Below are 24,363 nucleotides of genomic sequence, written 5' to 3' on the forward strand. Positions count from 1 at the left end.
TGACTTTAAAAACAAACAAACCACCTAGTTGTCGTAGAATGCAGAATTACAAATATCTACATAGCCCACATCTGATTCACTTGTATTTATTATTTCTGAAAACCAAGGTTAGAAAGCATTAATTTAGACTATGATTTTGGAGGGAGAGTGCATAGAGAGGTTTCCAGTAATAGCCCCTAGAGCCTGCTGTGGCAATATTCATCCTCTATATGTATCTACTTAATCTTTAAAATACAATTTAATTAAACGTATTTTTAAAAATCCCAGAGAGGCCGCCTGAGCCCATCTCGTCTGTTTCGTTAGAACAAACAGCTTTAAAAGGAAGACCCCGGGCATTGTTTTGCCTATTCTAATTTTCTGGCTAATAAGCTGCAGCTGAGACTCCCTGGATGTATTAATAGAGCAATCCCTTTAAACATGAGAGGGGGTGGGGCGGGTGTATTTTAAGCTCTGACCCCCTTTTGAACATCTTAACTAGCGTACACTCGATAGAGCCAATTTGAATGCCTAGTCGCCAGTCTCGTGAGAACTGGAACCTATTCATATAACATATAGCATGTTTAGTAGGCCTTGTGAATCTGCACTCAAGTATCCTGGCACAGCAGAGCAGTCACTTGCATGCCAACTTTTCAGCTCAGCTAATTGCATGCTGGTCCAAGGAACCTGAGTCAATGAGTTCTTATCCTTACAACAACCCTGTGAGGTAGGTTAAGTGGTGACTTGGCCCAAGGACATTAAGAAGTCTCCATTTCTGAGCAGGTATTGAACTCAAAGATTCCTCGGTCCAAGTCCAGATCTACTACAAAATTGTGGCGCCACATTGAATGAATTATGGGCGGACCAGTTGCTTCAGCCACACAGCCAGTCTGAATAATGATTGAAGAGGCTTTTAGAATCAGCTTCCAAGTGGATCCCACCCTAGAGCTGGAGGATCAGTTTCCCCAGAAATTGTTTCTCTCTCTCTCTCTCTGTGTGTATATATATATATGTGTGTGTGTGTGTGTGTGTGTGTGTGTGTGTGTGTATTATTGAAGGTTTTTAACATATTGAGCACTGGAATCCAAACACATTTATAAAAAAGATAATAGTACAGTAAAAACCTATAGGCATCTGGTTGGCCACTGTGAGAACAGGATGCTGGACAAGTTGAGCTACTGGCCTGATCCAGTAAGCTCATCTTCTGTTCTTACATCAGTTATCAGATACAATAAAGTACCACACAACAACATATTTATATCTCATGCTCAAGCACATTTATATAACCAGTTGTTTTTTTCCTACAATAAACATGGAACTGTGGACTTAATTCTTTCCTGACTGACATTTCTGTTTCCTGCAGGGAAAACTAACAATTCAAATCCATGGTAACCACACACAATCGACAATTCCATTTGTGTATTTTGCTATTTAAATGTGGGGACCTTTTCATACCCAAGTTCAAAATGTAAAGTGTGATTTGTTTCACGCTGCCAAGTCAACATGTTAATGATCCAGTTGTAATATCTAGAGAGAGTCAAGAATAGAGGGTGGTGCAAAGATCGAAGGTGTCACATGTGTATTGATGATGAGACCATCAAATGGTCTGTAAGGGGCCGTGTTGGGTAGGTTTTAGTCATGTTGCATTCAGTTTCCCCTGATGGGAAGTAAACCAGATTGGCAGAATTTGGTTACTGGTGAATGTTGATTTCACAGTACACTAACCTACGAAAATGAATTTTCAGCAGCAGTAATAGAAATTTCAGGTAGGCAAAGTAATAAATGCTGCGTGAAAACTAGGAATGTCAACAGATTAAAAGTTTTCCCTAAATAGAAAACTCATTTAACTCTTGGGCTGATTAATTTGCAAATTAAAGCCAATTATTACAGTGTTAAGTTTCCCTTAACTAATAACACAATTACTTTTTTTTTAAAGTCACCTTAAAATAAACAATCTCTGTCATGAGATGCCTGGCAGCAATTTTTAGCAGCAATCAGGCCTTTCAGCAATCAGAGCAGCTGCCTCACCATTGTACTAGCTGAAATGGGGAAGGAAGGATGGAAAGGGGTGAAGAGAAGACCACATTTGTACCTGTGAGAGAAAGATGAGTCATCTCATTAAAACTCATGTCCTCCTACCCATCTGGGCTCTACAAAAGCACAATGGAAGAGAACAGGACGGGGCAAGGGGAGATCACCAAAGGTGGTCACTGATGCATCAACCAAAAAAAGAGGTCAAAAGAGGATTTGCACAATATTTGCATGCGCTAATGTATGCGTATAGATGCATACTCAGAAATGATTAGTATAATTTAAAGAGAAATAAAAGAAATCTCACCACAGAGGGAAAGACTCTGATGTGGTGACCTGAGGGCCTGCTTGGTTTGCTGTCCAAGTGCTAAGTGCTGATGGACAATTTTAAGGTCCCTGCTGTCTCTTAGGGACATAGGAAACTGTCTTACACCGAGCCAGAACATTGCTCCCTGTAGTTCAGTATTGCCTGTGGAAAGTGGCAATAGCACTCCAGAGTTTCTACCTGGAGATACAGGGGTTAAAACCAGGATGTTCTGCATGCAAAAGCTGTTGCTCTACCACTGACTGAAACTGAGATGTTGCCATGGTTCTTTATCTTCAGACCTGGCTCGAACTTGACCTTTTTTTTTTTTCAAATAGTGGGCTGTCCCCTGAGAACTCTTCAAAGAAAGGTCTCTAATCTGCAAAATAGAGTACATGGGCACCCTAAGATAACCTATTCATGGGAGCCTCTTGGGCCTGATTCGAATCACATGGGAGAAGCCATGCTGAGACTCCACATTGGTGTTGCAATGATTCCTTACAGGTTTCCTGGTGATATGCGAAAGACACTTATGCAACAAATCCAATTCCACCAGAAAAACAGGAGTTCTGACAGGTGGCCTCCCTTCCAGTTTGGTTTGTCTGGGAGGAAATTGATGGGATGGGGCAAATCAGATCATTTAGGGGTACAGCCTATTTATTTCCTTCCTGCCCACTTGTCTTCTGGACAAGGTGTGATTCAAACTTCTTGTCCAGAAGACAAGTGGGCAGGAAGGAAATAAATGGATCTGCCAGCTTTCCTACTCTTAGTAGTGCATTCAAATATCTGCCTCTATCTGCCTCTGTGCTGTTTTTAAAAGGTTGGAAGGAAGAGGGAGAAGATGGGAAGGGGTGGTCCCACAATGCTTCTAATTAAAACTAGATTAAAACCTGCAATTAAGACAGTCTCCCTATCAAATGTAGGTTTCAGCCAACACTGACTCCTAACATACAGGAATCAAGCACAATTTAAAAGCCTAGTTGTCAGGGACTCAAGAGCGGGAGCACAGGGAAGGGAGGAGATGGAGAGCGAGGGGGAGCAATCCGAGGGCAGCGTAGGAGAAGATGACAGTAGCCCGAGAGATTCCATGAGCCTCTCCAGTGAATCAGAAGATTCACAGAAGGGGGCGCCGGTGGCCAGGGCAAGGGGGGGCCCAAGGGGGACAATCCAGAAACAAGGGGCCAGCGGGGACTCCCAGAGCAGCAGTTGGAGATCAGGACCAGCTTCCCCACCAGAGCGTAGTGGGGGGGAGGAGTCCCAGGTATCGGGGCCAGCGTATTCACCACCAGGGAGAGAAGATGAGTCAGGGTTGACCATGCCTACATTGGAGAGTCAGGCAACGGAGGGGAGGTCACGTCCAGCCAGCTTCCAGAAGGAAGGAAGCAGTGATAGAAGCAGTGTAACGGTCAGGAGGAGGATCACGGGGTTGGCGCGAGAGCCAAGTTCAAATGTACAGGAGCGCGGGACAGCAGAGAACGAGGATTGGGAACCAGGTCCTAAAGCCCGCAGGAGGCAGGGGGAGGAGTCAGGCGGGCAGGAGGACCCAGAGGAGGAGAGAGGAGAGGAAGAGGTGGAGCAGGGCTAGGATCTTAAACTGGTGTCAGAGGGGAGGAGATTCAGACGGAGCTTCACCGGTCTAGGGTTTAAGACGTAGAGCTGCGCACTGCAGCTTTGAAATGGAAACTGAACTTCAATAAAGACTTTTGTACATAACGACAGCCTGGCGTTGGTCCTCTGTGAGCTGGGACCTAGGGGCAGCTCTGACCTAGTTTGAACCTAGTTCAAAGCTCCAATTAGAACAAAATATTTGAAAGCCTTTGAATGAGGTGAATCAGTGCTGAATGAAAAGAATAATACAGGCTATGGTTTCAGTCAATGTAATGATGATGGGCTATAACTTCCAAACGCCCACCCTCTGCCTGACCAAGAGCAGAGACATCAAAAGCCTTTATGAAAGCAAAAGCAAGTAACTTATAAACGTAGGGACAAAAAAATGAATAAATCCCATGAGAGGTATGGGCTCTAAGGACATGATTAGGACTTTGTCTCTTCCACAGAAGAGGAGAGGCTGCAGAACAGGGTGGAACTGTTTCCACCCGTTCAGAGTGAAGACAGGAGACACTGCCCTCACTCTGGGTTGGCTTCCTGGCTGTTATCGCAGTCATAAGCAAATCCAATTGGCTGCATGACACATGAGGTCATCTCACCATGATTTCTGATTAGCTGGAACACAAGACCGAAGAATCCTTGTTCTTAAAAAAGGCACATGACTAAAGCAAATGCCAAAAGGGGCAGCAAACAAGAGGAAACCAAGTGCTGGTGGTGGCTGGCTGTGTGCTTTATGGACATGTCTTTCAGAGTACATTTCAAGCCATGTAAAAGCCCCTTTTCATGCCATATAAATGTAACACAGCCCTAGATAGAATAGGATAGCTACTAACTGATAGCTTGGGAAAGCTCATATATATACCAAGGTAGAGCTGTTTCTCCTCCAGTGTGGTATAGGGTGTGACTTACCATAATCTGACATAAACAACTAATGGTCACCTTGTTTTTCTAGCTTTCTGCAGTCTAACAGGCTATTCAGCCCAGGTAATAAGGACAAGTCACCCATGCTCTGTCTGTAGAGGACACTTGATCATATTCCCCATGGGAATTGCCTTATGGGAGAAGGCTGGGGGAAGGACCGTTTGTTCCAGGTCCTCAAAACAGGGAAGTTGCACATAGAATTGACATGAATTTTACTGCTCCAAATATTCCACTGATTCATGGTTGGCATTGTTCTGTGCCTCAGTTTACCTTCGCTCAACCTGGGAGAGGGCGAGCCTTTCTGCTGCTGTGAAGTTTCCGCTTAATAATTAACCATAATTGAGGCTGACTCCTGTTGTACGGGGCCCTGTTTGCTGGTTACTTATGATTTTAAACTGCTGCCATAAAAATAAATAAGCATTACACATACACAATTGAGCGTTTATTGATTATTTAATTCAAGGCAAGCTTTAATGGGACAGCATTTATATCCTTCAGTGGGCTCTGCTCAATTTTCCAAATTAGTATTGTAGCAAAGTGCAACTTTCCGACTGGTTCAGAGAGGTTGCCCGAGCAGTAACCAAGATTTAATGGGCCCAATTCAGAATAGTTACAGACCAGCTTTGAATGTCACATTAAACCATAGTTAAAATAAATGATGATTTGTGTGACTGTGCAGTGGATGGCGCTGAAATTTCAGGTGCTTCACTCTTCCTCCACTTCCGCTGCTGTCGCACTGCTAAGAAACAAACCATGGTTTAGCTTGGGCTTGTGGTTTATTTCTCTCCAAAGAAACCAAGATTAGACATCTATGCTAAGCTAGACAGTGGTTTGTTTCCTGGGAGCAGCAGTGGCAGGAGGAGTAAAGCTCTTTCAATTTCAGCAGCAGCAGCACCGCACATTCGTAATAAACCATAGTTTATTTTAACTGTGGTTTTCTGTGACATGTGAACAAGCCCATAATCACAGCAAGTGTGTGTGTGTGGGGGGGGATATTTAACTTTCTGCAAAGAAGTCATTTCTGAAATGCAAGGTTCACTGTAGCCCTTCTTTATCACCACAACAGCCATGTGAGAAGATGACTACTATTGTTCATGTATTGATGGAGAACTCACGCTGAAAGGAAGAAGGATTATTAAGTGAATATTAAGTGAATCTTTCATTCCAGAGGCATTTGGAACCCACGTTCCTGTTATATACTAGGCCATGGAATGTGATGCCAGCATGTGGTCTCCAGATAGGCTGTCAACCCTACCTGAATGGTGATTGCCTCACTTATACTTATGCATGCTAGGGAACCTATCGTTTAGACCACTGCAATGTGTTGTACGTGGGGCTAGCTTTGAAAATGGACTGGAAACTGCAGCTGGTCCAAAACTAAGAATAAGGATCTTAGCTGGGGATGGGATATCCAATCATATGATGGCATTGTCTGAATCTACACTGACTATGTTTAACATTATTAGGATGATATTAGATACAGTCGTACCTTGGAAGTTGAACGGAATCCGTTCCAGAAGTCCGTTCGACTTCCAAAACATTCAGAAATCAAAGCACAGCTTCTGATTGGCTGCAGGAAGCTCCTGCAGCCAATTGGAAGCTGCAGAAGTTGCATCGGACGTTTGGCTTCCAAAAAAAGTTCAAAAACCGGAACACTCACTTCCGGTTTTCAATTTTTCGGGCGCCGAAACGTTTGGCAACTAAGCCGTTTGAGATCCAAGGTACAACTATATATTGTTAAGCTTGGATTTGATCACAGAAACATGGCCATTGACTACAATGCCATATGATGTAACTAAGTTACATTTGAGTTTACAACCTTTGCACTGATATATGTGAATGTTGCCGCAACTGACTGCATTTTTACAGTTTGTTCTTCTAGCATTTACTTTGTTTGCCTATATGCAAAAATAACTAATGGAATGAAATCGTTGTATCGTTTGCAAAACAAAAACAACGAAAATGAAGTCAAAATTTCAGTAGGAGCTGTGTGGCCTAGTGGTTGCCGCCATGTTTCTGCCACATCAGTCATGGATTGCTTGCTATTGCATCAATCTGTATGAGCACAGACTTTCAAGCTGTACAGAGTGCTGCATCAGGCATGGTTATAATGCAAACTATAATGTAAGTTATAAATTAAGTCATGTAAGCAAATTATAAAGGGGTATATCAGCAAAGTATGCTACAAACACAACACCAAAAGGCAGCCCCTGCCCCCACCCTAAAAAAAGGTCATTCATTTTGCCCTTCACCATCTGCAGCTGTGCCACTGATTTCTTACCTTCTCTTCTTCTGTTGCGCAAACATTTCACTTTGGGTAGCTTGATCAGCAAACGGCAGTCATCCGCTTTGGAAACACAAGAAAAGATCCATCCCATTTTCAAAACTGGTTTTTTTTTTTTTACTTTCACAGACTTTCAGGGCAAAAGAATAGCAGGTGAGTGGGACGCGGGTGGAGCTGTGGGTTAAACCACAGAGCCTAGGACTTGCCAATCAGAAGGTCAGCAGTTTGAATCCCCATGACGGGGTGAGCTCCCATTGCTCGGTCCCTGCTCCTGCCAACCTAGCAGTTCAAAAGCACGTCAAAGTGCAAGTAGATAAATAGGTACCACTCCGGCAGGAAGGTAAACGGCATTTCCGTGCGCTGCTCTGGTTCGCCAGAAGCAGCTTAGTCATGCTGGCCACATGACCCGGAAGCTGTACGCTGGCTCCCTTGGCCAGTAAAGCGAGATGAGCGCCGCAACCCCAGAGTCGGCCACGACTGGACCTAATGGTCAGGGGTCCCTTTACCTTTACCTATTAAGGAATTTAACAACGTGACACAGGTGAAAATGACCAATTGGCCCATTGGCTGCAGGAACACAGGAAATTACTTCACAGGAGAGTATCTGCCCCTAGGCACCTGCAAGAACTTTCCCAGGGTGGGGGGGGGGGACTAAAGTAAAATATTGAAAGGGGGAACAGGCAAATGTTGGGTATAAGCAGCCTTGTATGCTTCCAGTTAGTAGAGGGCAAGCTTGAGACTAAGAAATAGTCAGGCAAAATACACTTGGTGGTTTCCCACTAAAAACTTAAGCTCTGCTCCTTCCTCCTGCTCACTCACCCCCCTTTTCTTTGCATGAGGATGCCATGAAGGTTGCTCCAAGGGATGACACGTCCCATTTTGGTGAAACAGGAAGTGCCGCCCTGTCGTGCCGCTGTGCTGTCCGCCCTGCCTCCACTGGCGATGGACAAGCGGCGCTGGCAATAGCACCAATCCTGACAAGATCTTGCCAGCTTCTGGGGAGATCTTGCTGAAATCTTGTGAGATCTCACTGAAAATCAGCACCAATGCTGCTTTTCCAACAGTGGTGGAGATGGAAGGCCAGTAGGGTGTCTGTGGGTGCTTGAACTGAGACACTGGCTTCAGCTGAGACCCTCTTCATGGGTGGGCTGGGCCTGGTAGCTCCAGTCATGTAGGATAAAACCCCAAGCCATCCTTGTGAGGATGACATAATTTCAAATAAGGAACCTTTTTTTCTTAAGCATTTGGACTCCTGTGTGTGTGTGTGTGTGTGTGTTTGTATGTGTGTGTTTTCCTTTTTAAGCAATGCAAGCGATGTGTGAATAAGATAGAATAGGTGGTGGAACTGAGTATCTCCAGGAAGCTTGAGCTTCCAAGCTTTTTAATTCTGCTATACAGTGGTACCTTGGTAGTCGAACGCCTTAGTTGCCGAAACAAATTGGCTCCAGTTTATGAATGTTTTTTGGAAGCAAAATGTCTGACGCAGCTTCCAGTTTCATGCAGGAAGCTCCTGCAGCCAACCAGAAGCCCCGCACCTTGGTTTTCGAACCATACCAGGAGTCAGCACCGTCCGTTAAGAGTTTGGGTGTAATCTTCGATACCTCCCTCTCTATGGAGGCGCAGATTACAGCTATAACAAAGGCGGCATTTTTTCATCTCCGCCAAGCTAAGCAGTTGGCCCCTTATCTCTCTCGCCCTGACCTAGCCACTGTGATCCATGCGACGGTCACCTCCAGACTGGATTATTGTAACTCGCTCTACGTGGGGCTGCCCTTGAGACTGACCCAGAAACTCCAGCGGGTGCAGAATGCCGCGGCGAGACTCCTTATGGGGTCTTCACTGCGAGATCACATTCACCCAGTACTATACCAGCTGCACTGGCTCCTGGTGGAGTACAGGATCAGGTTTAAGGTGCTGGTTTTAACCTTTAAAGCCCTATACGGCCTAGGACCCTCGTACCTACGGGACCGCCTCTCCTGGTATGCCCCACAGAGAAACCTACGGTCTGCAAATAATAACATCCTCAAGGTCCCAGGCCTCAGAGAGGTTAGGCTGGCCTCAACTAGAGCCAGGGCCTCCTCGGCTGCAGCTCCAACCTGGTGGAACGCTCTGTCACAAGAGACTAGGGCCCTGCGGGACCTGACATCTTTCCGCAGGGCCTGCAAGACAGAGTTGTTCCACCAGGCCTTTGGTTAGGGCGCAGCCTGACTCCCTCCTCTGGCAACCTGCACAGAATATTGCTTAATCGGTTGCCATTAATTTGATTTTAATTAATTTTTATAATGAATATGTTGAATGTGTGATTATTTGATTGTTTGATTATTTGATTATTGTTAGCCGCCCTGAGCCCGGCTTCGGCTGGGGAGGGTGGGATATAAATAAAATTTATTATTATTATTATTATTATTATTATTATTATTATTATTATTATTATTATTATTATTAAATTTGAGAACCAAGGTACCACTGTATATGCATACAGATTATAAGCTAATATTTTTTAAAAAACAAAACCTATCAGCTAATATCTGAACAGCAACAAAAAATTGGGTGCCTATATATTTTGCCGCTTCTCTCAGTTTATACAAATGCTCAACATTTACTCTCTCCTCCATGCATGCTGGGAATCTGTGGATTATGGTTCATCGAGGGGGGGTCATTCTCCCCCTGCCCCACCACGGGCACCCAGGCACCTGCCTTTCCAAGCATGTACGCACATAGTTTTTCCCTCTCCTCCCCCTCTCCCCTCCCTCCCACATTCAAGTCATAAAATTTCACTTACGGTCATCACTGAAATCATCTACCAATATAATTTCATGGACCAGATGCACTGGAGTTCGGTTCAGAACACTGAGGAAAGACCAGAAAAAAGATACAGGGCAGCATTTCAGAAGAAAAAAATTAAGCCAGGAAAATAAAGCTCTGGGCCAATTTTCCTCCAAGAGACAATTGGGTAGGTGGCTGAAGAGAGATTCGGAAATATCCTTATGTCAAATAGAACCATTGTGACATGATGATAATCAACAGCTATATAAACCAGGAGAGGTGACAGGTTTATGTTAAAGTATCCAATGTCTCACATTATTGGAAAGTTGATTATGTGCGGAGGGGAAACCTACATATCGCAAAGACTCCAGGCATACCTGACCACGAAGAAGGAAACTCGAGCCACTGGGAAATAAAAGAAGCAGCACTTTTATAAAAGGATAAAAGCAAAGTTGGCAAAGTTGTGCAAATAGGTCCCCAGGAACATTCTACAATATAGAGAGCAGGCAAAACAGTGATAATACTATACAGGCAAGGATACCTGCTTTTCTGTGGCTGATATCAAAGGATAGAAGGGATATCTAAAATAACGTATAAGAAAAGAGAGTTATTTTTAAGGCTGGACTTGGTGGGAATATCAACATTAGAAATAATAATAATAATAATAATTTATTATTTATACCCCGCTGGGTTTCCACAGCTACTCTGGGTGGCTTCTAACAAAATATTTAAAAATACATAAAAAGTAACAGGCCATTTCTGAGGAGGGGAAGATTGAGTGGATGTATTTAACTATATCCTGCCAACCTAGCAGTTCGAAAGCACATCAAAGTGCAAGTAGATAAATAGGTACCACTCCGATGGGAAGGTAAACGGCGTTTCCGTGCGCTGCTCTGGTTCGCCAGAAGCAGCTTAGTCACGCTGGTCACATGACCCAGAAGCTGTATGCCAGCTCCCTCGGCCAATAAAGTGAGATGAGTGCCGCAACCCCAGAGTTGGTCATGACTGGACCTAATGGTCAGGGGTCCCTTTACCTTATTTAACTATAGGTTGCCACAACCACTGCCACTGTGAACACTTAAATTGCTTGACCATTTATACTAGGGCTGGTTTGTTTTTTAGCCAAGGGATCGCCCAAACATTTAAAATAAATGTACCAGCATGCATGTTAATTTGAAGATACCCATTTCTGTTTTTGGAATGAAATGAACGGATCATCCATTGTTTGAAAAAAAATAATCTTGAATTTATTGCTGAAACTTGAAGAAAATACAGATTGCCATAAATTCTAAACAAGGGATAGCTCCAACTACAATCAGATTTTGAAAATTCCATTGTAATTGGCATTGAATGAATGCATTGATTAATACTGTTGGTTAATTAATGTTTTCAGGCAAATTTAATTATTTTAACTTGACCCATTGCAAACTCTTTCCTTAATTTTACTTTACCACGAGGGAACTGTCCGCCAAACTAGATTCAGATGTTAATGGTTTTCAAAATACCACATTCATTCAAACACATGCATAGCATAAATTTGCTCATCAGGGCACTGATAGGGGTGGCAATCAGTACTCCTAACTCTGTGTTGGATCATAGCCCTTAGACTTAAATCTAAAAAAAAAAATGTAATGTATGAAGTGTAGGGGTGGTTGGGCAATTTTATTCAGATCAAACTTCAAGGTGAACCTACAAATTTCCCACTTTCTGGAAAAAGAAAAGAATTAAAATATGGCCATCTTTGAAAATTTGCTGTCCTCTGAAATTTGCAACGTAGTTCATGAAAAAAAATGCAAAGGCACATTATTTTAGGCAAAAGTGCTTTCCAAAAATGTGTATATTGGGGGGAAATCACGTTAAAATGTTGATGAATTCTTATGAGGATTAAAAATTAACCACAAACTGAGGCAGAAACGTGGGGAACTGGATGTAAGATTGGGAAAACGAGAAACTGAGCGAAGCTGAAATGGGCAGATTCAGCCAGCCCTAATGGAGTGGTCTTAAACTTAATCCTATATATTTATTGTCTGTGGAGGTATGACCTCACATGGTGAGCCCAAAAATGGCCACAGTGAGTAACACCAACCCACTTCCCATTTTTGGCCTTTACAAAAACTCATTTCGAAGAAGACTGTTCAGCATGGCATTCCAAATGTAAGTGGCCTATTAAAGATAAATAAGAACAAAAACAGCTCCCCCTTTTTATTTCCACAGGGCTCACATTTTCTCTCTCTCTCTTTCTCTCCTTCACACACATACACACACTCATGGAGTGAGATTTAGATGTGCTGTTCCCACTTGTCAAGTTCTCTTTTAATTATTATTATTAATAGGTTTGTTGGTGCTGAGGGCTCCCTCCGCCTTTCCTTCAAAAGAAAGCCAAATGTAGGAGCTGAGTTCAGCAAATTACTGCAACAGAGTATGTCAGAATTGGGAGACGGGAGAGTAATATCACGCTTGGCGGAATATTTAACAGGCGCCGATTGCCTGGAAACGAAAATGGGTAAAAATAGAAGGGGAAAAACAGCACAAAAAACCTTTAATGAACCAGTAGAATTAAATTAAAAACAATGACCTTTTTTTCCGTTAAGTTGTCGGGCCAGTTGGGAAATGAGAATGAGTCTGCAGTTACTTTGGGCCAAACGAGATGAGACATTATTAGATCGTTTGAAACCAAGTCAGAGTTGGAGAACTGGTGGCCCACAAGCCTTTCCAACTGACTCACTAGCCTCTAGTCTCAGGTCCAACCCTCTCCTCAACCATCCACCCTCCAGGGCAATCTTCGCATGGTGAATTGGTGGTGGTCTTCAGTGGTGACAGACTCACTAGAAAACCCAGATGCTGCAGTGCTAAACTCTCTTTACTAGTCCAGGTTCTTAGTGATCATTGTCAGGGCTTGGGCAATACACACACACACACAGACACACACTGGTACCTCGGGTTACAGACGCTTCAGGTTACAGACTCCGCTAACCCAGAAATAGTACCTCAGGTTAAGAACTTTACCTCAGGATGAGAACAGAAATCATGAGGCAGCGGCGCAGTGGCAGTGGGAGGCCCCATTAGTTAAAGTGGTACCTCAGGTTAAGAACAGTTTCAGGTTAAGAACGGACCTCCAGAACGAATTAAGTTCTTAACCCGAGGTACCACTGTATATGATTTTTATTGCTTTTAAATACAATCTAATTACGTAACACCGTATCCTCTTATTTTATCTCTTTGACTCCACTGAGCCTAACAACTTCCCTTCCTCCTGTCTAACGGTTTACAAAATTAAACTTTACATCTTTACATTTCGCTTTGTTTCCCATCCTTGTTGTACCATTACCTAAAATATTATATTACTCAACCTGAAGAGGTAGCAATTTCTTCTTAGAAATCTTCAGATAACCCTGCTCATAATGTTAATTGCTTACAGTTGTCTTTCGGATAGGATATAAATTTGTTCCAGTCCTTTTGGAGTGCTTGGTCTCGCTGATTCCGGATTCTTCCCATCAGTTTCGCCAGTTCTGCAAAGTCCATCAGCTTCATCTGCCACTCTTCTTTTGTTGGTAACTCCTGTTGTTTCCATCTTTGGGCTAACAAAATTCTTGCCGCAGTTGGTGCATATAAGATCAGGTTTTTTTATTTTGTCTCAGTATCTCTCTAACCGTTATACCCAATAAAAAAGCTTCTGGGTTTTTTAAACAAGTGTTTTAAAACATTTTCTTTAACTCATTATGTATCATTTCCCAGAAAGCGTTTACCTCTTTACATGTCTACCACATATGGTAAAAAGTACCTTCCTTTTCCTTACATTTCCAACATTCATTTTTTGTTCTATACGTTTTAGCCAGTTTAACTGGTGTCAAATACCACCTATACATCATTTTCATAACATTTTCTTTAAGCATACTGCATGCAGTAAAATTAACACCTTCATTCCATAACCTCTCCCAACCTTCTAACTGTATATTGTGTCCAATAGCTTTAGCCCAATGTATTCTGCTGATTTTACCTCCTCATCTTTAGTATGCCATTCCAATAATAATTGTTTGGGCAATCTTAAGTGACTGGGAACAAGCTATTAATGCTCCCACTCACCTCTCCCTTTCTGAAGCTTTTTCAAGTGCCTCAACCCGGAAAGCTGAGGAAAACTAAAATGGCACCCTTTAAGACAGGGCTGGGGAACCCTTTTCAGCCCAAAGGCCACATTCCCTTCTGCATAACTTTCAAAGGGCCACATGTGGGTGGTGGGTGGGGCTACAGTCAAAAGTGAGGAGAGAATGCACATTTGGGCTTTCTGCAGATTCTACATCAGGGGTCAACAAACTTTTTCAGCAGGGGGCCAGTACACTGTCCTTCAGACCTTGTGGGGGGCCGGACTATATTTGGGGGGGGGGGGTGAACGAATTCCTATGCCTCACAAATAACCCAGAGATGTATTTTAAATAAAAGCACACATTCTACTCATGTCAAAACACCAGGCAGGCCCCACAAATAACCCAGAGATGCATTTTAAATAAAAGGACACATTCTAATCATGTAAAAACATGCTGATTCCAGGACTATCCTCGGGCCAGATTTAGAAGGCAATTGGGCCGGATCTGGCCCCCAGGTCTTAGTTTGCCTATCCATGTTTTACACACAGCGTCATCGGCTCCCACCCTCCACTCAGGTAGGAAAGTTCAAGGACACTTTCCAGCATGGCAAAAACACTAGAGGTGAGGTGGGGGGGTGGCCTGTGGAAAAGCCTGAGGGCCAGACAGGGCATTTTGTTGTTGTTTTTCTGTCCCTTCCTTAACATCTGTTTGCATGAAAACACCAGTTGCAAAGGAATGACTTCTTTAAAAGGGCAAAACTTTGGAAACTTGTTCACATGTGAGACAGAGAGACGGATGGATGAATGGGGTTCATGCTTGTCTGTGGATGTACGGAAGCGTGTGAATTTGGGTGGTGGATGGGAGATGCATGTGGATGGTGTATGTGTGGCTTTGACCCTACACGTTTTGCGCTGAACGTAGAAAGTCCTCTTGCATACACAAAACAGGGCTCTTATTTTGAACTGTGCACAAGTGCTTATTCCAGAAATCAACCTAAAGTTAGATAAGAAGACACTTAAAAGGCCAATCTGATAATATGCTTGGTGGATAACAGCATTTGGGAACTTGCTACATTGGGCCGGCTTTGATGGAGGGTTCTGCATCATAAGGCCTTTTCAGCAGCGTGTGCAGTCTCTACAAGATAAGAGAACCTTTGCACTAACATCACCGCGTACGTATTTAATATATGCAGACACTCACCCAGTCTAAGATTTGGACTAATATCCCATGTAAGAAGCCATAGAAATGAAGGATTCAAGCTGACAACGACTGCGTACCCATTCATCATAGTGACAGGGGAGAGAGAAACATCGATGGATTCTACCTCTGCCTTGGAAGCAGGTGCTGGAATCCAAACCTCCTCAGGGCTCCAACATGCAGATGGTACCTTGCAGGAACAGCTGCTGTCCCCATCACAGCGAAGGCCCTGCATACCTCCCTCTCCACCGTACAAGAGAGTCGGCTGTCGCGTGCAGAATCTCAGAATAAATTCCAGAACCACTGGATTGACAAGCGCCGTGTCTGTGCTTCCAGATGGGGCCTTGATTTGCAAACAAGCCACTGAGATGTTACAAATAGATCATGGGCAACAGATGTATTTCTTTCCTTACTTGCTAGATTTCCCCTAGTAAGGGTAATTCCAGGTTAATGGGGATGGGGGAGAATATGGGCTGTTATTTTCTATGCCAACAGCACTCTGTGGATGCTGCAAAAAAAAAAAAAAAATGTGTGCCATGAGCACTGGTGATCCCACAATCTGGAAGCATCCTGAAATGACAGTATGCCATTAAAAAAAATAATTTTTTTTTTTAATCCTACCCCATTGTAGTATTTACAAGCTGCAGAGATAACAAATGAGGGTGTCTGTGTGCTTTTGGAAAAACAACCAGTTATGACAACTCAGTCTGAATGCAAATACAAATCACTGCCAAGTTCCCATTAGCTTTTCTTACTCCTTGAACTGCGACTTAATTTTGAGTAACCTCTGCTGATCAGAAGGTCAGTGGTTCGAATCCCTGCGACAAGGTGAGCTCCCGTTGCTCGGTCCCTGCTCCTGCCAACCTAGCAGTTCGAAAGCACGTCAAAGTGCAAGCAGATAAATAGGTACCGCTCTGGCGGGAAGGTAAATGCCGTTTCTGTGTGCTGCTCTGGTTCGCCAGAAGCAGCTTAGTCATGCTGGCCACATGACCCGGAAGCTGTACGCCGGCTCCCTCGGCCAATAAAGCAAGATGAGCGCCGCAACCCCAGAGTCGGTCACGATTGGACCTAATGGTCAGGGGTCCCTTTACCTTTACGTGCAATGTGTAAAGCAGGGATGGCTAGCTTGTGACCCTCCAGATGTTGATGGACTCAACTTCCACCAACCCTGATCATTTGCCATGCTGGCTGGGGCAGATGAGAGTCTGACAACATCTGGAGGGTTGCAGATTAGCCATGCCTTGTGAAGAGGGAGGTGAAGTGGGGATGTTGGAGGTGCATACAGACCTCCCATTTTCTGGCCTTTCTTAGTATTGCTTGTATACGCGCCAAAAGAGAAGCAGAGAAACAGCGCCCTGTTCAACCCCAGGGGGTGGTATGCCTCCTACCTGTTCAAACTACATTCATATGGTAGTTCCCTCAAATGTTCTTTAATGAACCCTTACAAATTCTGCTCCAGCTTTCCAATTATACATATATACTTGTGTGGGGGTAGCTTCCTTCGTTTGGCTTTGATACACCCAAAACACAACATGTTTGATATCACAGCTCTTTGAAGCACCTTGACTTCAAAAAAAAGAAAGAAAGAAAGAAAGAAAGAAAGAAAGAAAGAAAGAAAGAAAGAATTACAAGCACCTCTGTCGGAAGGAATACTAAAGAGCCAAGAATCTATCTGAAGAATCCTTATGGCCAGTTGTTGCTCTGTTTTGATCAGCCCTCATTTATCGTACTTCACACACATACACACACGTTTGATTCATAGGATTTAATTAAACAGAATACAATCTAAAGACCCTGAAGCTAACAGGAGCACAGCATCGATGCCTTGTGGGCTTCCCACAGACAGCTGCCTTCTGGCAGTCAACAACGGGCAAACATTTACAATGACTTGCAGCACCATCCAGTCATTTCAGGTACATAAAGCTTGCCAGCATCGCCCTTGAGCCAGTGTACCAACTGGACTCATGCACTACAGCCCCGACTGGGCTAGGCGAGCTGGGTAGCACTGCCAGAGACCTCCTTTCCCACAGGAACAGGTGACAGTGCTGTGGACTCACAGCTTGGAGCTGAGAGCACCGGATTCACTGTCTCAATAATACAGTCGTTGCGCAGCAGCGTTTTGCAGAGTCTTGCAGAGTATAAACCACTCGGAGAGCAGCTCTGTAAAGTATCTTCCTTTTATTCTATAACTACAGCTATAATACAAAACTATATACAGAGCTAAATATTCTGAGCATAAATCAATGCTATACTCTGAGTGCCTGCAGCTGCTCTTAGCAGCAATCTTATCTATAAACACGATCTCTTGCACTCTCTCTCCGACACACTGACTGACTCTCTCACACACAGAGAGACTGACTCACTTGACTAATTAAGTAGAGAGCAGTACATTGCTCCTCCTCTCTGTAGAGTCAGCAGAGACCTCAGGAGATTCTCAGGAGATTCTTGGGTATGGGAGGGGTGAAATCTCCTCATCCTCCCCCATTTCATCCGACCATTCAAGAATCTTTAACATAACTGCAATTTGCACACACACTCCAAAAGTTGTTCTCCACTTACAACCTTGGTAACATATTTGCAGGTATCTCTCTCCCCCCTTATCTAAGACACTTTATCACATCATTAAACAGTTACTTCAACCACTCTGTGTCTATTAGGAAAGAATTAAAACATAAATCTCAACCTGTAGTTTACACAAAATACACATTGTGAACACACAAATGAATAAGCAGCTTCTGGAAAATCTTCACACACATTTCTTTCTCTCAAATACAAATTAACATTTCTAATTAGGCAGATTTGAACAAACCACTTTAAACACATGCTTGCTCCTTCAATCCTGATCCTTCAAATGTCAGGTAAGGAAATAAATGCAGCGTTTTGTGCCACTACTCTCAGCACACTTCATGCTAGGTTTAAAAAACCCCACCAGAATTGCATGTGACCGCAGCCTTTGCAAACTCTTCAGAAAACCTTTTCGGTGGTACCCCCTTGGTTGTTCTCTCAGATCTGCGCAAAACCTTTTGATCCTCTTGTTCTGGTGCTTCCTCCTCTTTGGGAGAATGGGGAGCTAAAGTATATGAAGCTGCTAAGTCTGAATCAGCGTCAGACTTACCTGAGGCTTTTGGGCTCTGATAATCTGTGCCATCATCTGGATCTACATTGGCATCAGGATTATCAATCACATCAGAACTTGCCTCCCTTTTAACTTTCTTTGCCCCTTTTGCACCATCATCACAAATGGGATGGCACTGAAAAACGCCAACTCTGTCCCATTGTGGATTGTCGTCAATGCTCCTGATCAGCCTTATGGTTTTCGTGTCTGTGATCAGGACACGATAAGACCCTTTCTCATATCCTAGGAAAACACCATGTTCTCCACGCTTACTCAGTTTGTCACCCTGTGAGGTGTGCACCCAAACCTCCGAACCAAAAATTTTAAAGTGCTTCACACATGGCTTCCTTCCGTGTAGCATCTCATATGGGGTGCAATTTACACTAGACTGGTACCTCCTGTTATACACGTAACAGAAAAATGAAAGAGCTTCGGCCCAAAAAGGATTGGGCAGCCCCGAATCATGTAACAGTGTTCTGATTCCTTGCTGCAGGGTCTGGTTCATTCTCTCACATAAACCATTCTGCCAGGGCGATCTGGGCGTGGCGGTCCTATGCTCAATGCCCTGTTCAGAAAGAAAAGCCTCAAACTCTTCTGAACAAAACTCTCCACCCCTGTCAGTGAAAAAACAATGTACATTCTCATTATGTACATTCCTGAGCCATTTACAAAACTGACGAAACTTAGTAAAGACTTCAGACTTTTTCTGCAGCAGATAGACCCATGCATATTTAGAGTAGGAGTCTATCAAAACCATGAAAAACCTTGAATTGCCTCTAGAGAGCGCTAGAGGCCCCACTAAGTCTGCATGAATGACTTTGTATGGTTTCTTGGCCTCTCTCCCAGACTCTGTACCTTTGGGAGCTTGCCTTGCCTTACTCTCAGCACAAGAAACACATTTCATGTGGTAGGGACATTCTTTCAGCTTCATACCCTGAACCAAATCAGGCATTTTTGCCACAGCCTGGAAATTCAAATGACCATAAACACGGTGGTAATAATGAATACATTGGTCATGCAACTTCTCATTCTTATCAATAGACAAATTGCAACACTCTTTCTCAGTTGCTTCTGCAGTACCTGTACCTGAAACAAAAGGCAATTGATACAGACCATTTACACATTTTGCATATAGAATGAGCTTGCCATCTTGACGAATTTCACAGCGAGATTTAGCAAACACCACCTTAAAACCCTGATGATCAAGCTGGGAAACACTCAACAAATTGTCCTGAATATCAGGCGCATACAGGACATTCTTAATAGTTGCATTCAGGCTCTTTAAGAACACAGTTCCCTTAGCCTCACTCGTGAGAACTGTCCCATCTGCTTGATGAATTTCTTTCTCTTGCTTCTCAAGCTGAACAAAGAGATCCTTATCTTTGGCTACGTGGTTGGAACAGCCAGAGTCGATCACGAAGAAACTCCGCCCACATTGATTGGAACAGCGAGAGATCAAGGCTTTTGAAGTAGCAGATGCTTGGGGATTTCGTCCTCCTCCCCCTCTGCCTCTGAGGTTTCCCTTCTTCTTTGAAGATTTCTTGCAGCACTGGAAACTCAAATGGCCTTGTGCTCCACATGAAAAGCACCACTTCAACTTTAGTGTTTTAACAGCAGCAGTTTCACTTTCACCTTCCCCTGCTGAAAACTCAGGCACATTTTCAAGCACATTTTTAGCAGCACAGTCCCGGCTTTCTTTAACAGCCTGTCTGCGATCCCACTCATTCAAGAGCACGCTAGACACATAATCTTCTGTTAGCCAGTCAGCAGGCATTGTAGAAATCTGGGCAGCTACTCCATCATAAGACTCATCTAGGCTGTTTATCATCAGCATTGCAAACACAGCCTCTGAAATAGCCAGGTCTCGCTGAACAAGGTCCTGTCTGAGACGCTTTAACTGAGATAGATGGCTAGGCAAATCACCACCTTTCTCCAACTGTAACCTGCACAGTTTCTTGAAGAAAATCACACTGGAACCAGCATTTTGTCTCAGATGCATATCTCTCAACTTATGCCAAACAGCTTGTGCAGTCTCTTGACCATCTAAGTTCACCAGCAAGTGGTCTGAAACACTCAAAACAATTGTCCCTCGGGCTTTCATATCTGCAGCATGCCACTCAGCCCAATCATCATCATCTTTATCTGGAGGGTCATCTTCTATGGTGTGAAATAGCTTTTCCCTCTGTAAAAGCGCTTTCATCTTAACTTGCCAAACTGCATAGTTTTCAGGCGTGAGGAGGGGAAAGGATAGAGCCATCTGGCCAGAATGTGCACAGGCCATGTCTGCTATTACTTAGAGCAAGACACTTCCCTCGTGCAAACACAGATAAAGCCTTGGACTTCTTCAGCCACTCTCTCTCCCACTCAGAGCGCAATTAACAGGCAAACAGGGATGCTATCTTCTTTCTTTGGCAGTCAGCAACATACCTCAAGCAGCAGCAACAGCAACAGCGGCAGCTTGAGCACTCTGCTCCAACACAGCTCTGCTTCTAGGCACCACAAATCAGTCCAGCATGCAGCCTCCGTTCCGCCGTCCAGCGATCAGCAACAGACACCTCTGGCGACTGGGACGACTGGGATGACTGGAACAACGACTGGTCAGATGACTGGGCCCATAACCGATGTCAGCATCACCCTTGAGCCAGTGTACCAACTGGACTCATGCACTACAGCCCCGACTGGGCTAGGCGAGCTGGGTAGCACTGCCAGAGACCTCCTTTCCCACAGGAACAGGTGACAGTGCTGTGGACTCACAGCTTGGAGCTGAGAGCACCGGATTCACTGTCTCAATAATACAGTCGTTGCGCAGCAGCGTTTTGCAGAGTCTTGCAGAGTATAAACCACTCGGAGAGCAGCTCTGTAAAGTATCTTCCTTTTATTCTATAACTACAGCTATAATACAAAACTATATACAGAGCTAAATATTCTGAGCATAAATCATTGCTATACTCTGAGTGCCTGCAGCTGCTCTTAGCAGCAATCTTATCTATAAACACGATCTCTTGCACTCTCTCTCCGACACACTGACTGACTCTCTCACACACAGAGAGACTGACTCACTTGACTAATTAAGTAGAGAGCAGTACATTGCTCCTCCTCTCTGTAGAGTCAGCAGAGACCTCAGGAGATTCTCAGGAGATTCTTGGGTATGGGAGGGGTGAAATCTCCTCAAAGCTGTCATTCAATGCAACACTGAGTGGTACATCAAACTGGTATGGTCTACTTTGATGGTCAGCAGCTCCCCAAAGGCTTGAGCAAAAGTCTTCCCTGGTTGGTCCTTTTAAATGGAAATGCTAGAGGCTGAATCTGTGGTACTATGAATGTCAAGTGTTGTGTAAAAGGTAGAATGGCTATGCTCAACCTCCACTGTAGGAGACAGCATGTATCTGAGTACCAGCTGCTGGTGCTCACAAATGGTTGTCCTCAGGTCCTGCTAGTGGGCTTCCCAAAGGGACCTGTTTGGCCACTGTGAGAACAGAATGCTGGACTAGATGGACCACTGGCCTGATTCAGCAGGCTCTTCTTATATTCTTACATTTTTGATACCTGGGAGCTTCTAAGAAGAATCCATTTAGTTCACCAAAGTTTGCTTTGAAGGAGATCTTGCTGAATCCATTCCGGAAGTCCATTCGACTTCCAAAACATTCGGAAACCAACACACGGCTTCCGATTGGCTGCCGCAGCTTCCTGCTGCAGCCAATCAGAACCCGTGTCGTACGTTTGGGTTCCAAAGAACGCCTGCAAACTGGAACACTCACTTCTGGGTTTGCGGTGTTCGGGAGCCAAAACATTCAACTCGCAAGGCGTTTGACTTCCGAGGTATGACTGTATAAGGGATTTCATTATCCCGTTCATATCTCCCAGTATTGGAAAAAACCCCAACAAGTTTGGATGTTGGATTGTGATTATTTATGAAAGTAATTTATCTCCATGGCAACGCATTAGAACCTGTGGAAGATTGGGGCGGGCCAAGGGGGGGGAGGAAGAGAAAGCCAACAATGACCTAAAATGCTCAAAGGGTCAGAGGTCACAGATACTGAAATCAAGTGGAGAGCAAGTGAAGTGGGGGGAAGCCAGCAGAAATGAAACACTCCAGCATCCCAGAATGACTAATTACATAGGGGAGAGAAAGAGAGAGAAATCGTTCAAGAATAACTATAAATGAGTGTTGATTACAAGGCAGCTTCCACGTTTCCCTCTCAAATACCCACCAGCTCTTTGAAATTCAAGAGTTCTCTTATGTGAACATCAAAAAGGTAAAAGCATGAGCCGGGTTACATGCTTCCTCATTCCAAGAGATGATTAGAAAGAGTGGGGGGAGTGATCTAAATGATGTGGCCATGGAGTTGTGGGGGGGGGGGAGTGTGAAAATAAAGGAAAGGAGAAGTCAGCACAAAGCACTAATTATACAGTTTCAGAGTAACACCTGGTTTAGTTTTTTTACTCTTTTAATCAACATCATTTGAGCACAGCTCCTATGAAGTGCGTTTTCACTCCTAGGGAATTTGAAAGAGGTGGGAAAGTTGTTTTCAGCAAGGCAGGCATCTAAACAGGGGTGCCAACTTCAATGGGTTCAATCCGCTTGGTTGATTAATTGGAAGGGCCCAATTTCAATGGGTGTGAAAGGCACCCTTGCTTCTTTATCCAAGGCTATTTTTGGTCCCGGTGTGTTAATGTTCACGGGGAAAACAAAATGTTCAAGACTCCCTTGGCATCCCTAACAATAAGTGATAGATTTATAGCTTGCAAAAACTATATTACTTTATTCATTGGAAAGCGCAGAACCTTAATCAATTAAAATCAAAACTAATCTGCTGCCTGGGGTACAGATGGGAGCTGCAGCCCATCTGAGGGTTCTAGGTTGGGGAAGGCTGCTGTAGAAGAAGCAGGGGGATCTGTCGGTAGCTTCTTCTCCCTGCTCTTAGTAATCTCTGAACTGGCTCTCACTGGGTGGCCACAGAAAAGCACTGCCTTGCTCTCAGCCTAATGGGCATTGTGGGAATGAGACGATGCATAAAATAAAGACTGCAGAGCACTTTCAAGCAATGAAAAAATGTTATAAAAACCATTACAATAGCACTGAAATGATCCATTTGGCAGTGTTAGACACACTCCAGATCCTCTTTTGTTCTATCTTTAACTGGACTAATGCCCGCTTCCTTGTTCCTTCCTTCAGGCTCCACATTGGCACACAAGGCCTCTGCCTCCCCTCCCCCCCTTTGCTGCCCAGCTTGGCACCAGCCCCCAGTACAGCCCTGCAGCCAGAAATCCAATGGGGAGTTGGGCATTTTGCCTACAGTATCATACACAACAGCTTTTCCTAGTCGGATGACTGCCAGTCAATGTGTCTTTTGAAGCTTCCACTCTTATTAATGACTTCTTTTTTTTAACAGTGCCAGGCTGTTCCTAGAACTTACTAAATTGCCCATAAGTACAAGGGAGCACAAAGGGACGCAAGTGGCGCTGTGTGTTAAACCACAAAGCCTAGGTTAGCGGTTCAAATCCCTGCGACGGGGTGAGCTCCCATTGCTCGGTCCCTGCTCCTGCCAACCTAGCAGTTCGAAAGCACCTCAAAGTGCAAGTAGATAAATAGGTACTGCTCCGGTGGGAAGGTAAACGGCGTTTCTGTGCGCTGCTCTGGTTCGCCAGAAGCGGCTTAGTCATGCTGGCCACATGAGCCGGAACTTGTACGCTGGCTCCCTCGGCCAAGAAAGTGAGATGAGCGCAGCAACCCCAGAGACTGGATCTAATGGTCAGGGGTCCCTTTACCTTTTACAAGGGAGCACTGGGCCTTTTATGGGCTGTGAGTCTTATTATGCTACATTATTTCAGGCAAAAGGCTACACTGAGCAAATGGCTGTGACACAATCTTTGTGAGAGAGGTAGGGGTGGTGACGGGGAAGGGATGAACATCTTTACTTGCACATTGTTGATGAGTAGCAACAACAAAAGCCGAGATGGGCAAGCACTCCCCAACTCATCTTGGATTACCAAAGATCAATATTCCAAACCAAGCCAAAGCCCAGAAAAAATGAAAAACCTCCCATATTTTTAATTCACGCTCTATTTAATGCGTAAC

At 44.2% G+C, this 24,363-nt stretch overlaps 1 protein-coding gene and 1 long non-coding RNA gene across 2 annotated transcripts in view; both read right to left on the reverse strand.

Annotated features, from left to right (window-relative positions):
* The window catches only part of GALNT14 (polypeptide N-acetylgalactosaminyltransferase 14), a 243,070-nt gene that overhangs the window by 41,328 nt on the left and 177,379 nt on the right, over positions 1–24,363 (reverse strand). Inside the window, exons 4-5 of the mRNA XM_083732509.1 lie at positions 9,907–9,974; positions 7,122–7,187 (exon numbers count right to left, since the gene is read on the reverse strand). Of these exons, the coding sequence (XP_083588635.1) occupies positions 7,122–7,187; positions 9,907–9,974 (134 nt within the window). The remainder of the gene's footprint in view (positions 1–7,121; positions 7,188–9,906; positions 9,975–24,363) is intronic.
* LOC310841220 lies at positions 2,865–4,473 on the reverse strand. The gene is made up of 3 exons (XR_014562416.1): positions 4,088–4,473; positions 3,001–3,287; positions 2,865–2,964 (listed from the first exon to the last, which is right to left on the reverse strand). It is a non-coding gene; the product is annotated as an uncharacterized lncRNA (long non-coding RNA).

The sequence above is a fragment of the Podarcis gaigeae genome (genome assembly GCF_964106915.1).
Source record: "Podarcis gaigeae genome assembly, chromosome: 3".
Lineage (NCBI taxonomy): Eukaryota > Metazoa > Chordata > Lepidosauria > Squamata > Lacertidae > Podarcis > Podarcis gaigeae.